Source organism: Bos indicus x Bos taurus, chromosome 4 (assembly GCF_003369695.1).
Source record: "Bos indicus x Bos taurus breed Angus x Brahman F1 hybrid chromosome 4, Bos_hybrid_MaternalHap_v2.0, whole genome shotgun sequence".
Lineage (NCBI taxonomy): Eukaryota > Metazoa > Chordata > Mammalia > Artiodactyla > Bovidae > Bos > Bos indicus x Bos taurus.
This window is the reverse complement of record NC_040079.1, coordinates 50,413,726-50,427,214: the sequence shown is the minus strand read 5'-3', so window position 1 is coordinate 50,427,214 and position 13,489 is coordinate 50,413,726. Positions and strand designations below refer to the sequence as shown.

General features: G+C 36.0%; 1 protein-coding gene across 2 annotated transcripts in view; it reads left to right on the top strand.

Moving 5' to 3' along the window:
* Window positions 1-11,015, top strand: part of SKAP2 (src kinase associated phosphoprotein 2) — a 168,106-nt gene extending 157,091 nt beyond the window's left edge. The window contains exons 12-13 of one of the 2 annotated variants that reach the window (XM_027539379.1): window positions 8,106-8,207; window positions 8,551-11,015. In XM_027539379.1, the coding sequence (XP_027395180.1) occupies window positions 8,106-8,198 (93 nt within the window). In that variant the 3' untranslated portion in view covers window positions 8,199-8,207; window positions 8,551-11,015. The remainder of the gene's footprint in view (window positions 1-8,105; window positions 8,208-8,550) is intronic. The other variant, XM_027539380.1, reaches the window with a different exon arrangement.
* Window positions 11,016-13,489: the final 2,474 nt, after the last annotated feature.

Below are 13,489 nucleotides of genomic sequence, written 5' to 3'. Positions count from 1 at the left end.
GCCCTCCTCCAAGGGGATCTTCCCAAACCAGGGATAGAACCCAGGTCTCCTGCTTTGCCGGTGGATTCTTTACCGTCTGAGCCACCAGGGAAACCTAGGTTGCTTAGAGCGTGCTCCAAAATGCTGGTTTTTGTTGTCCTGGTATTTTGCTCTACCAGTTAGTGGGAAGGCAGAGGGAGGGGATAAAAAAATACTTGTTGCATACCTCCAGTACCCTGTTCTAGGCACTCAATATGTTTTCACTTCTCTGATTCCTATGATAATAACCCTGTGAAGGGTAAAGTATTATAATTTTGCAGATGAGAAAACTAATGCTCAGTAAGCTTATTATGTAGATCACCCGAGGATACCAGCTAGGGAGTACCTTCTGCTGGAATCAATGCAGATCTGACTCTGAAGGCTTTTCTCTTTCCATTTTGCTCCACCTAAGTAAGTGGGCCATGACTGGGATTATTCATTTCCCTCTCTCAATTCCTTGAGGTTGATACTGTGTCTTAAGTATTTTTGAATCCTAATATCTAACATCATGACAGATAGATGTTTAATATATGAAAATATAGTTAAAAATAGGAAATAATCCTGAACTTCTTGAAAGAATTTAGAATCATAGAGATAGGGGAACCTTAGTGCTAACTTTATAGATCTTGAGGCTCCACATAATTGGAGGAAAATAAATAAAAGACAAATGGAAAAAAGACTGCCTCTGTGGAGATCTTAAAAGACAATGGAGTTTCTGCACTTGAACTTCCTGAGCTTCTTGGCAGTCAGACTGGAAAGGGGAGAGACAAGGAGCTAATGTTAATCGTAAAGGAGGACACTTGGTTTTTCCCAGCACTGGCTACTTAAAAAAAAAAAAAATCAGATGAATTTCTAGAATCTTCACTGATTATCTGACCACAACAACTTTATGTAATAAGAATGACAGTGTCAGATATTACCCTCAACCAAAAAATTTATAGTAAATATAACAAGAGATTCCATAGAGGTACCTCTGTGAAGGGCTTCCCAGGTGACTCAGTGATAAAGAATCCGTGTGCCAGTGTAGGAGATGTGAGTTCGATCCCTAGGTCGGTAAGATCCCTTGGAGAAGGAAACAGCAACCCATTTCAGTATTGTTGCCTGGGAAATCCCATGGACAGAGGAGCCTGGGGAGCTACAGTTCATGGGGTTGCAAAAGAGTCAGACATGACTTAGCGACCAAAAAAAAAATTCTGTGAGGGTCCAAGTGTATAATAAATAGACATTAATTAATGTTAAGTATCTAACTGAGTTATTGTGGAGTCTCAAAAGTGATATATATGTGAAAAAAATCTTCCCTTAAAGAACTTGGAGATTGCCTAAGGTCACATACCTGGTTAGTAACAAGCTGGAGACTCTGGATCTTCTGAAAAAATAATCACAAGAAAAAGAAAAAACAGCAGACTTTCCCTCAGATATGCCACACTGTTTCTGCCTTTTAGGCTTCTGTCTGAAACTCATCAGTACTTACAGTAAATTCAACTGAAGCTATTTCTTCAAAGAAATAGAATTATGTGGTCCCAGTTCTGCAGGGGAATAGGTATCTTTCTTTCTGCAAGTGAAGTTTAGGCTCTTTAAACAAGATATCCTATACAGCACATTGGAAAATGTGATAGGCAACAGCCAACTGTAAGTAGAAACAACGAACTTCATACTGTGAAGCTAAACATACTTCAGAACAAGTATTTGTTTCAGTTCAGTTCAGTTCAGTCGCTCAGTCATGTCTGACTGTTTGCGATCCCATGATTACCAGCACGCCAGGCCTCCCTGTCCATCACCAACTCCTGGAGTTCACCCAAACTCATGTGCATCGAGTCAGTGATGCCATCCAGCCATCTCATCCTCTGTCGTCCCCTTCTCCTCCTGCCCCCAATCCCTCCCAGCATCAGGGTCTTTTCCAATTGGTGATGCCATCCAACCATCTCATCCTGTCGTCCCCTTCTCCTCCTGCCCCCAATCCCTCCCAGCATCAGGGTCTTTTCCAGTGAGTCAACTCTTTGCATGAAGTGGCCAAAGTACTGGAGTCTCAACCTCAGCATCAGTCCTTCCAATGAACACCCAGCACTGGTCTCCTTTAGGATGGACTGGTTGGATCTCCTTGCAGTCCAAGGGACTTTCAAGAGTCTTCTCTCAACACCACAGTTCACAAGTATCAATTCTTTGGTGCTCAGCTTTCTTTACAGTCCAACTCTCACATCCACACATAACCATTGGAAAAACCATAGCCTTGACTAGACGGACCTTTGTTGGCAAAGTAATATCTCTGCTTTTGCATATGCTATCTAGGCTGGTCATAACTTTCCTTCCAAGGAGCAAGCATCTTTCAATTTCATCATCACTAAAATTCTTCGAGTATGTCCCATGTACTTGGGGGAACGATACGATATTCCTATTGGAAATGACACATCTTAAGAAAACATGTAGGACAGTCAACTGGTGTGTCATCCAAAATGAAGAGAAAGCATGTTTCATCACGCAGTAAATATTTATTGAACATCATTTACACGTCCTGGAGTGTGGGGCACACAGACTAAGTGTAAAACATTGCCATGATCTCAGTGAGTTTGTACGTTTTAGTTGGAGGGACAAAGCTAAAGTACATAAACTCCACTGAGGAATAAATACTCAGCTTGAAATGGGGGACATAAGTATGGATTAGATAATTCAAAGAAAAATTGATGAAATCTGGATTACCTGAGTCAGGCTTTAGTCACTAGATAGGTTTTAGATGAGGGAGGGGAGACATTGCCTGGGAAGGGAGCGGGACTGAGTACAGCATGGAAGGTTGGGCTTCAGGACCAGAGCGATGAGAGGAGGATGTGGCTACATCCAGGTCCACACCCTTTCATCCCACAGGGTAGGAAGAAAGCAAGCTGAGGGGTTTGTAGTTAATGCATTGGGTGGGGCAGTGGTTAGTATACATTCTTGAGCAGCCAAGTAAGCTGACAAAAGCAATTTCTAGGAAGAATAGAGAAGCAGAGTTGATGACACAGTAATCCAGGGTAAGGTGATGAAGGTCTGATCTAGAACAGTTAACAGAGTCATGTATTGGTTGGTGTATACACTGAGTACCACTCAGTGATTGCTGCTGAGCATGATTTGCTCTTACTTTGCCTAACAATATCTATAAATCATCAGTCTGCATATCAGTTTTTACTTTATCGTATTGTAAATGTTGACTGGGTAGAAATTTGAATTAAATGTGTCTTGACTCTGGAACATAAACTAAAATTGATCACAGGAATTAAGTCCTTACTATCACCTTTCTTGCTTGTCTTCTATCTCTCTTGCTTTAAAAATGGATTTTCAGTGCCTGGAGAAAAAAATAGGAATTCCTTGAATTAGAGTAACTCAGGCTTACAGCTGCATAGTAAATTATAAAGTAATGAGGTTGGTTTCCGTAAGTTGCTAAGAGACTTAGGGTGTTAAAGCAGGTTCATAAATGGTGATTTTCAAACATAATGGAGGAGCTTAGAGATTGTTAGTGTCCATTTCCTCACTTAAGGAACCAGGTTAGGAGACTAAGAGTCAAGCAATTAATGTGTAGATAATAATAGTAAAATGTCGAGGTTGTCAAGTGCCTATTGTGCATTTTAAGAGAACTTTTGAAATGATGGATGTACAAGAAATGATTCTTACAAAGTTTCTAATTGGAAACAGTAAAAAGGAAGAGATTGCAGAGGTAGCCTTGAAAAAAAAATTTCCATATTTTAAATAGTTATCTAGTTTTCATGATACCACAGTGTTCACAAATAATTTGAAAAATCGAAAGTCACAGTGAATAGTTGGAAAACAATGGTAAAGTCCACTCGTTCTGAAACTCAGTTTAGTTTATATTTTGTGAATAAAATTACTTTTATTTCTGCATAAGACTGTGCTTTTTCCAAACATATATCTGTGCTTAAAAGCACAGATACATGTTTGGAGAAAGGAATATAGTCTTTTAACCTAACACCTGTTGCTTTCAGACAGATTGGTAACTCCTTTCTGAAAGGGGTGGTACATCACAAAATCTTATTAATGTTCCAAGTTTCTGTTAAGGCAGAATTCTTTTACCATATGGTTTGTAGAAAGTGGATTAGCATGCTTGAGAAATGAGAATCATGGTGCTGAAAGGGATTTAAGGAAATGCTGGGGTCTTATTGGGGCGAGGGGGGTTCTTATTTAAGTGTAAAATAAAACACCAGCAGAGAGAGAAGATGTAGTTAATAATTAAACACAGACATACCTTTGCTATTGTGTTGGATAAAGTCTCTATTTTTTTTTATCAAAACTAGTTCTTTTTTTCCTACTTTTTTACATAATCACCTTAATTTACTGCTTAATAATGATTATTTGAGGCATAAAATTTTAACTACAAAATAAAAACTTTTAATGATGCAAAAATTGAAAACGGAGGCAGTGGATCACAACTGTTCAGTGTTGCTTTCTCATTATTTTCTTGAATTATTGGGCAAGTTTGGTGCTTTTGCTTCTGTGACTGCCACATTACATTTTTGCCTTGAAGCCATCCGTTTTACAGATATTGAATTTCTTTTGAGTACTATTTTTATACACTAAGCATCACTACACCTCTGGATCTTGATAGCATTACCGTGGGAGGAGAAAGAAGCTTTGTGTTAGTAATTACCTAACATTGTCAGAAGCTGACTGCAGGCCTCTTTCTAGTGATAACAGAATAACCGCATAATGTAGCTTTATAGCACATGATTAATAGAAAATAATTACACGTCCTACAAAGGGATGCAATATTTCTTATAAATTGACTAGAATGGTTTCCTGTAGATTAAAGGACTCTTCATTATTTTATCAGTCCTCCTGAAGTACAGTCACTTGCCTATGTTAGCATTTCAGTTGATGTTAAGAGCCGCAGAGGGTGAAGGATACCAGATGGCAGACCTTCTTGTACCTGAGATCTCGTTCGTGTGCCATCAAGATGACATGATGCTCCCTAACCTTTCAGAGATTTAGATGGCAGCCTGGTATGATTTCTGTCTCTTTATTTTTTGTTTATTAACAAGATGAGGTTTGAGAGCTGTTTTTCTTTTTCTTTTTTTTCATGACCCACCTGTGACTTTTAAACCAGACTTCAGTTAGTATGTGGACAGCGAGACAACATTGTATGTATTGTGTTATTTTCCACTGTAAGTAATATATCATTCATAATCACATTTGTTTGGGGGCAGCGAACAGGGAAGGCAGAGGAAGGCATATTTTCTTCCTCCCAAGGAAATCGTGTGTGCTATTGAATCTGCAGGCTGAAGTTTAGGATACCATACTCCAAGAAGCATCTTCATTCCAATTTATAGGCTGCAAATGGTTTAATTGGGATTCATGTTGCTCAGGAGGCTCATACAGAGGATAGTAATGATAAAAGTAAAAGCTTCTGTGTTTGCAGTCTCACCGACATCCTCTAATGGCTGCAGTGTAAATCCATAAATTTGCCTACTAGATTTTTACCTCACTATATTTTATCTTACCTCTTAATTCCACACAGGAGTGCTATATGGAATTCTTTACAAATGTAGAGTAATAAACATTCTGGTTTTTTATTTTTACTCTTTTCTGATTTAAACCTGTGATATTTTAGAGTACTTCTACAAGCTGTGTATTTCATAGGCTTTTCAATTATTTTAAATTAATTTAGTGAAGCATTTAGGATTATTTTAGCCTAAAACTTATATTTTTCCTAGAATGTGACTTTTAAGGCATGTGTTTACAGCTGAATAAACTCCTCTGATGTTTACTACTATGCTCTATTTAATGAATCTTCTCAGTTACTGTCATGTAAAATTCTCTCATGTGTGAAGTCCTTTGTTGAAGTGATTTGTTGGAAATCAGTTTCTTAAATTTGAATGTGAGTGAGCTTTTTGAGAACAATAATACATACTTAATTGAGAGTACAGATTATAATTTCAAAGCAGAATATTATAAAATAGTATGAATTTTCTGGTTTATAACTTGAATCTAAACATTGAAATCCAGATTGCAGGCTATTCTCTGAAGGCAGGACTGAGTCATACTATACCGTCTCACTAAATGTATTCTGTTCCTGTTTCTACCCTTTGGGGGCCTAGTTCCTTTACACTTTCCAATAATCAGTTGGAAAAACCTTAGATGAGCATTGGATAAGAGCTTTCACACTTACACTTACTCTGTTAAGTATTCATTTTGAAATCTTACACTGTGGGCCTTTGGCCTCTGCAAGGTGAAATACATTTGTTTTGTTAAGTGTTAGGCTCTAATTGTATTCATTGCCTTAAAAATTGAAAAGGGCAGCTTTATTAGGTACCTATTAGGATATAATGGTTGCTATAATGGTTGCTAATCATAGCTTTCAGTAAGCTGGTATTTTCTTCTGATAAATATATTCTGCACAGATTATAGTCATCATCATTGAGTTCTGGGCTTCAAACTATTTTCATTGTTTAGAGAATTTTGTCAACTAAGTTCATACTATTAGGAAACTTTTGAACTTAAAATCTTGAGTCTACTGTTTCAGAAACCAGAACTGTGCCCTCATTAGAATCGGGTCTTCCCTCCCTCTCCCCAGCCTTTTCCTTCCATCTTATTGTTACAGAAAAAAACTAATTCTGATACATCCCATTGTTTTAAAAGTATTTATAGATTTTAATCCTGTAAACTCTTTATTGATAGACTACAAATCAGTACACACCTAGGAATTTATACATTTGTATGGAAGAATTGTATGATTTTCCTTTCTGATGGTCAATAGCATAGTTAGTCATCAATACAATACAATAGTCATCAATACAAACATTAAATCTATCCTGGGTATTAACATTCCCTCCCCACATATAACTTGATATGCATATGCACATTTATCTATGACTCAAATGTTGGAAATCATAGCCTATTGAATTACTTTGGGAATTGATTTTAAAAATTTATCTTCTATGAAAAATTAAATTTGGGTCCTATGGTGCTTTTTCAGAGTATTGCTTTTGGAAGATATTATTCTTGAAACTTGTAATTCATTTTACTTTGTTTGTATCTCACTAAACATAAATAAATTTGAGATAAAAATACATTAGTCAATCTGGCAGACAAATGAACATTAGGTACAGTTTTCACAATGCCTGGAGCCAGTGGCGTGTCTTCAGTGGAGCAAAGGGAAGAAAACGAGGCCCAGGTTCAGCTCACAAGCAAAATAAACACAAAAGTGACTCATCAGTCACTCTTTCTTACAGCTGGATTAATATTTTGGCGTTATAACTTGAAATACTTTTATTTCCTATTGATCCTCCCCATAAGGGTGAATCTAATGCCACCTTTAAATTCCTTCTACTCATCCTTTACCTAATGTAGTTTGTGATCAATCAGAGGAACAATAAATGCCTTTAGGAAGCTTCTGAAAAGGAGCCCTTTTGTGAATTCTGTTGGAAAGCCGGTTTGGGGATATCTTAGTAGTGTTTCCAGTTCTCTAATTAACCTGTTTAAAATGGGTAGGCTGATGTATTAGATTTTCCTGAGAAGGAGCATACTTCTACATTCTAAATCATTTTTGGTCGTCTGAGTTTAACTAAGAATTAAGTCATTTATTGTGAAAGAAAAAAAAAAAAGGCTGTCCTTGCCAGATGATAAGCTCCTTGAAGGCAAAGCTAGTTTCCCAAGGATCCTGGCAGTGATCTTGGAGCCTCTAACACTGTGGTTTGCATATAAAAAGGTGTCCCCCAGGCTGTGTGTGTATGTGTGTGTGTGTGTGTGTGAGAGAGAGAGAGAGAGAGACAGACAGACAGACAGACAGACAGACATGGGGAGAGAGAAGGGAAAGGGGCCCAGAGAGCTGACTTCCTTATGTAGTTTCATTTACCAGGTTCCTATCCTAAGTGACTATTTCTATTCTACACCACGAAATAAACAGGCTTTGTCTTATATGTTAATTTAAATCTTTGCCTAACAGCATTTTTAAAGTGTCCGGAAACAAAAAAGATTAAATTGTTTCAATTTGCAGCTAAAGCTCTTATAACTTTATAAAAAGAAATAACATTTCTAAGAAGTTGCATACGAATGACATTGTACTTACACCAGTCTAAAGGTTAATATTGCATATTGTTTTCAATTAGGAATACAATAGATATGGCTGGTGGGTAGGAGAAATGAAGGGAGCCATTGGCTTGGTGCCGAAAGCCTACGTAATGGAGATGTATGATATTTGAGAGTCCTCGGTAAGTACATTTTAATCCAATATTCTGTAATAGCTCATATGTTCTCTTGGTCTCTGCGTTATGAGTCTTTGCTTTTTTAAAAGTCTTTGTAGTTTTCTGATAACACAAAGGTTATACTCCCAAATCATTATCTTGTTTTACAAAATTTTAAAATAACTTCATAGAATTTACTCTGGAAATAGATTACTTAGAGAAAGTCCCTTTGTTAATAACCAGCTGTTTTCACAGCCTCCTCCTCTTTAGTAAAATACCACTCTTATGGTCTTTCTGAGGAGCTGAATTGACAAAATAGTGACTAAACATTCATTTTCTTTCCTTGGCTAAACACGTAATTTTTTTCTAGGCAGGGAAAATCAACATTTTGCCTGAAGAGAAAAATTAAAATGCAGCTTTCTCTTTCTGCTCGCAAAAAGGAAGATTCCTCTGCTAGTCTGCAAATCTTTTGGATTGAGAATCATTGTGAAAGCATGAACGACAGTTCGTAACCTTTGTTTTGTTGAGCATCATTTGTCTTTGTTGTTTTATGCATTCATTGTAATATTCCTCTGATGTCAAATTAAATGAAGAATATTAATGTAAATTAGAAGTAAGCAGTAAAGTTATACCTGTTGCTATATTGCAAAGAAATAAATCAATAGTTTTTATTTACTCATTTGATTTATGTGAGGAATTCAGCACTATTCTGTATCACATAGTCATTGCTACTACTAGTATGAGTTGTAATTTCTCTTAATACTGGATATCATTGTTTTTAGAATGTAAAATATAATTTCAAGAAAATTTGATAGAATATATCTCATAAGTTTTTGATAAATGCTATAAAAGAATGTAGCTTTGTTAAAACTTTGTAGATGAGTCATCTTAGTATTTATTTTTCACATAGTAGTAGTAGTAACATGTTTTCATGAAAGAATTTTTACTGATTGGCAAGTTTACTTTATGTTAAATATAGCCACGAGAAAGAAAAATGGTAGAATTGCAAATGATAGTTGCTATCCCCTTCTGCAACACATGTGCAGACCAGAACCATGGTTTACTGTACAAAGCCCTTTACCAGTAATAAATACCCTGGTTATATAATTGGCTTGCCAACATTTTCTACTGTAGTTTTCTTTAAATTTAATAAAACAAAAAATTTATGAGAGGCCCCATTCTGCCACGAATGAGATGGCATAAAGAATCTCAATGTATTCTCAAAATCAGAAGGCATAACCGAGTACTTTGACCCTGCCTAATCTTTACTATGCTATTAAAGCCCTACCACAAAACTACTACCACAGACTTGAGAAGTACAACTCTGAACTTCTCAAAGCAATGAGAAGAGAAGGAAGGCTCAGAGAGGAGGGTGTGGAAATCATGGTGGGAACATGTACCAACAGGTGAGTGGAAGGTTGGTGTCAGTCTGACACAGGAGGTGTACGTTGTACTCCAGAGCAAGGTTTGTGGAGTTATATTATTACTTTTTTACGCATGGTTGAAATCAAAGGTATTTTAAATGTCTACAAGGTACCAGTATGATGTGTATATATCAAAGTATACTACTGATTGGATAATTAGTTGGAGTAAATATAATCTGCTAATAATGAATCATTGATTAGAAGATACTACTTTTATGGAACTTTTCAGATCTTTGCTTTAAAAATAAAGATTCTAAACATGCAAATGAGTTGATAATATTTAAAAACCTCTATTATAAAAATTATCTACAAGTAATATTTCAGAGTTTATATTTTACTGTTATCCCCTCCCTAACCCATGTGATTATCCCCTCCTTGTGATTATCTGATTTCACATATAAAAATATATCTATTAATTTGGGAGATTGTAGGTAAATTCTAGTTTATATAAATTAGACATTGTGAAGTTAAAGCTTTCAGAAATTAATTTGTGGACTTGTTAATCTTGTTCTAATATAGAGCCACTGGAATAGATTGAAATCATCTTGGCAAAAGTGAGACAACCGAGGATGAATGTAGTGGATTGGTTTTCAAGACCTGAGAGATTTAAAGAGTGAAAGCAATTGTGGGTTCCACTGTAAATGTAGATAGACTTCCTTGTAAGGTATACATTTTGTGCTTCTGATCCAAGTGAAGATTTTAGTCCTGGGCCAGTAGATGGCAGCAGCTTTTCATTGCATAGGAACCCACTTGGAAACCCCTCCCCCACTCTGGCACAGACTCACTCCAAATGTATTCAGAAGATTATTGCCTCCTTTTACAGTTAATCCAGGAGAGGGAGTCCTTTGCCAACTGATGCCAGATAGTCTCTGTGAATGGTGACGATACAGAAAAAGAAAGTGTTACTTGTGTCCAGAGCTCCTCTGCCCTTTGTTCCTTTTTACTTGCATATAGGTGGGAGATAAGAAACAAAAAAATTTTAATTGGGATGACAGGAAAAACAATCATTACTTTCAACTCAGGACTCCTTTATATTCATCTGGTGAAATCATTTGTATCATAGGAGGGAGAAAGTTTTCTTTACACCCTTGACAATATATCACACACTTTCCAAGATCATCATAATATCATTAATGTGAATTTAAACAACATTGCTTGTTAGAAAATATGCTAATTGCTATGTTCCCATTATGTTTGCTTAGCTTTTATTTGTTTTTCTATGAACATTTACAGAGCTAATTTTTTTCAAAGGTGATTGTAAGTCATATTTTACATAGCATTTTGCTTGATTATTTGCTCTGTACTGAATTTGTACTCTATTGCCATTAGATCTTACAATAATGTTCCACTCTGCAAATTTTTAAGGTTCAAATAAAGTTTAATTGTTTGCAAACTGTTATGATGCTAATAATTCAACAGCCTGCTGTGTTACTAATGAAATTACTTTGTTATGATTAATTTGGAAAATAGTGTGTTGATTGTAGTAATTAAGCACAACAAGGTGAAGTAAATGATTCTAATGCCATCTGGCCTCCAAACTGAATGAAGAAATGAAATAGGACTGTCATCTGAATTTATTCAAAGAAGTAAGGATAATACAAATGACTTCATTGCTATAGGATTTACATTTAACCACAGCTCACTCCATTCTGTTTTTGCCACTTGGTTATATATGACAGTTCCTTTTATGAAAAGGAATGTTGTTTCGCCTAGCAATTGTTTTGAATACTTTATATTATTTAAGTAGATTATTTTTATCTTGTGCTAATTTAATTACAGATAATTATATGAAGTATTATGGGATCATAGAAAATCACTTTTCAACCACCTGTAGGTGAAATCTCTGTATATGGAGGTTTTTTTGCTATTAGTATTGAATATAGTCTTTTCCATTCAGTTGTTTCTAAAATACTTTTAGACAAAACTCTTGTAGTTCTTATGATTCCACTTTTCCTATGATTTCTTCAGTGTAAGCTATTGCTACTCACTTCATAGAGTCTGGTTCCTACCCCCAGCCAGGGTCATGATTAAAAAGAACCCAGAGCTGAGTTATATATGTTATATATTAAAGATCCAGATTTGAAGTTCAGCCACTATAAGAAAACTTACCCTAACATACATGTAGTTTAAAATCTTGAACTTCATCAGTGAGACTGAGTAAAGCATTGTGAGAATTTTTGAATCATGCAAAGTACTTCTACATTTCAGATAAATCAGTTATTTATATTTCATTCATTGAACAGAATTATAGACACAAACTGTATAGACATCACTTTTACTTCTTTTGAGTTCAGTAGACTCAAGAATATTGAAGAGCAATCCATATGGTAAAGAAAGAGGTGGTGAAGATTAAAATATGACCATACCACAGAAAACATAGGTTCACTCAGAACTTGAAAGAATGTAATCAATATATAACATAAAAACATTTGTTAAAATGGCTTAGTTTGAAAAATCCTGAGTATTCTGAAATTCAGAGAAATAAGTGGTATATATTATTAAATTATCTCTCTACGAACGTAACCTACATTCAAATGCATAACTTAAACAGTTGATCCTCTGGATTGGGAACAAGCAATTTCTGGACATCCTCAGCTTCAGCCAACATTGTCATCCACTGCCTTGTAGTTGAATTCTTCCAGAATAGTTGTTAGGACCTCTGATAATGTAACATTTTGCTTATGATGAAATAAATAATTACACAACTGTTTGTAATTTTGTAACCTGCAATGACATTTCATTAACACTACTTTCCAGGGGCTTTTTCTTGTTTTCCTTAGCAGAATCTGCTCTATCATTGCTTGATCAGAAACGTGATTTATTGCTGGCATGGTACTTCAGAGTATATGGTGTGTATCCAGTAAATGTTTATTAATTAACTGGTGTGCCATCCCACAGTATCTGAGATTTAAGAAGAAAAGAGCTTGACTTCTCTATACCTGGTAGAGAAAAATTCTTTTATCATTTAGTTCATCTACTTTCTGACTGACAGCATTCTTTTAGTAAAAAAAAAAATCAGTCCCCTGTACTGATTCTTTAAAGGCAATTTCATTGTCCTCATTATACCATCAATACGTGAATTGGATTAGATTGTTGGTAACAGAATTAAGCGAGATGGTGAGTAACAGGAAAGTTGAACGTGGCAGCCAATTTTGAGATGTTTCCTCCGTTCCTTTCCTAGGTTCAGCGTGTTCATTCTTTCAGAGAAGTTACAGGCAGCATGGGCAGCGTGGGGCAAGTGATCTAGTTATACTCCCCACATCACTGCTGCCCTGCATCCACTTGGGCGATATCAGAGAAGCCTTCTGATCTTGGAAGCATTCTAGCTGTTGCCTTGGATGAATCAAAAAGGAATTTCTGAAAGTGGAAAGTTTCACAGTTGTTGCCAGGTCCAACCATAATTCAATTTTTGTCTTTTTAAAAAACTTTGATTTCCTATTTCTTTTAAGTTGTATGGTTATGTTAACTTGAGTGCTCTGAGTCCCGAGATGAAAGGAACCGTAAGTGCAGAGAGTCGCTGTAGTTGTACCAGTGCTCAGCTTAGGTCTGTAAGGTTGGAAAAGGGGCTGGAAGTTGAGCAGTCAAAAATCTTGTGAATATGTGCAAAGATGTGAAAATAGAAATTGCCCCAAAGCTCATCTGGAAGTGTGTTTTCTTTCCTTGGAAAGTGTTTCCTTAGGTTTCTCTTCCATTTTCACTCTATTTTTTATTATCCATTACTCAGAGAGGTGATATAGAACAGCACTTGTGTTTTCTGTTTATTGACCTCAGCTTTGTAATATAAAAACATCACTCCTGCTGGAGTAAAAGCAGGTGCCGTTTTGAGGCTTGAGCAGCAATTTAGCTCTTGTTTGAGTAAAGTGTTACACAGGTACTCTCAAAGGA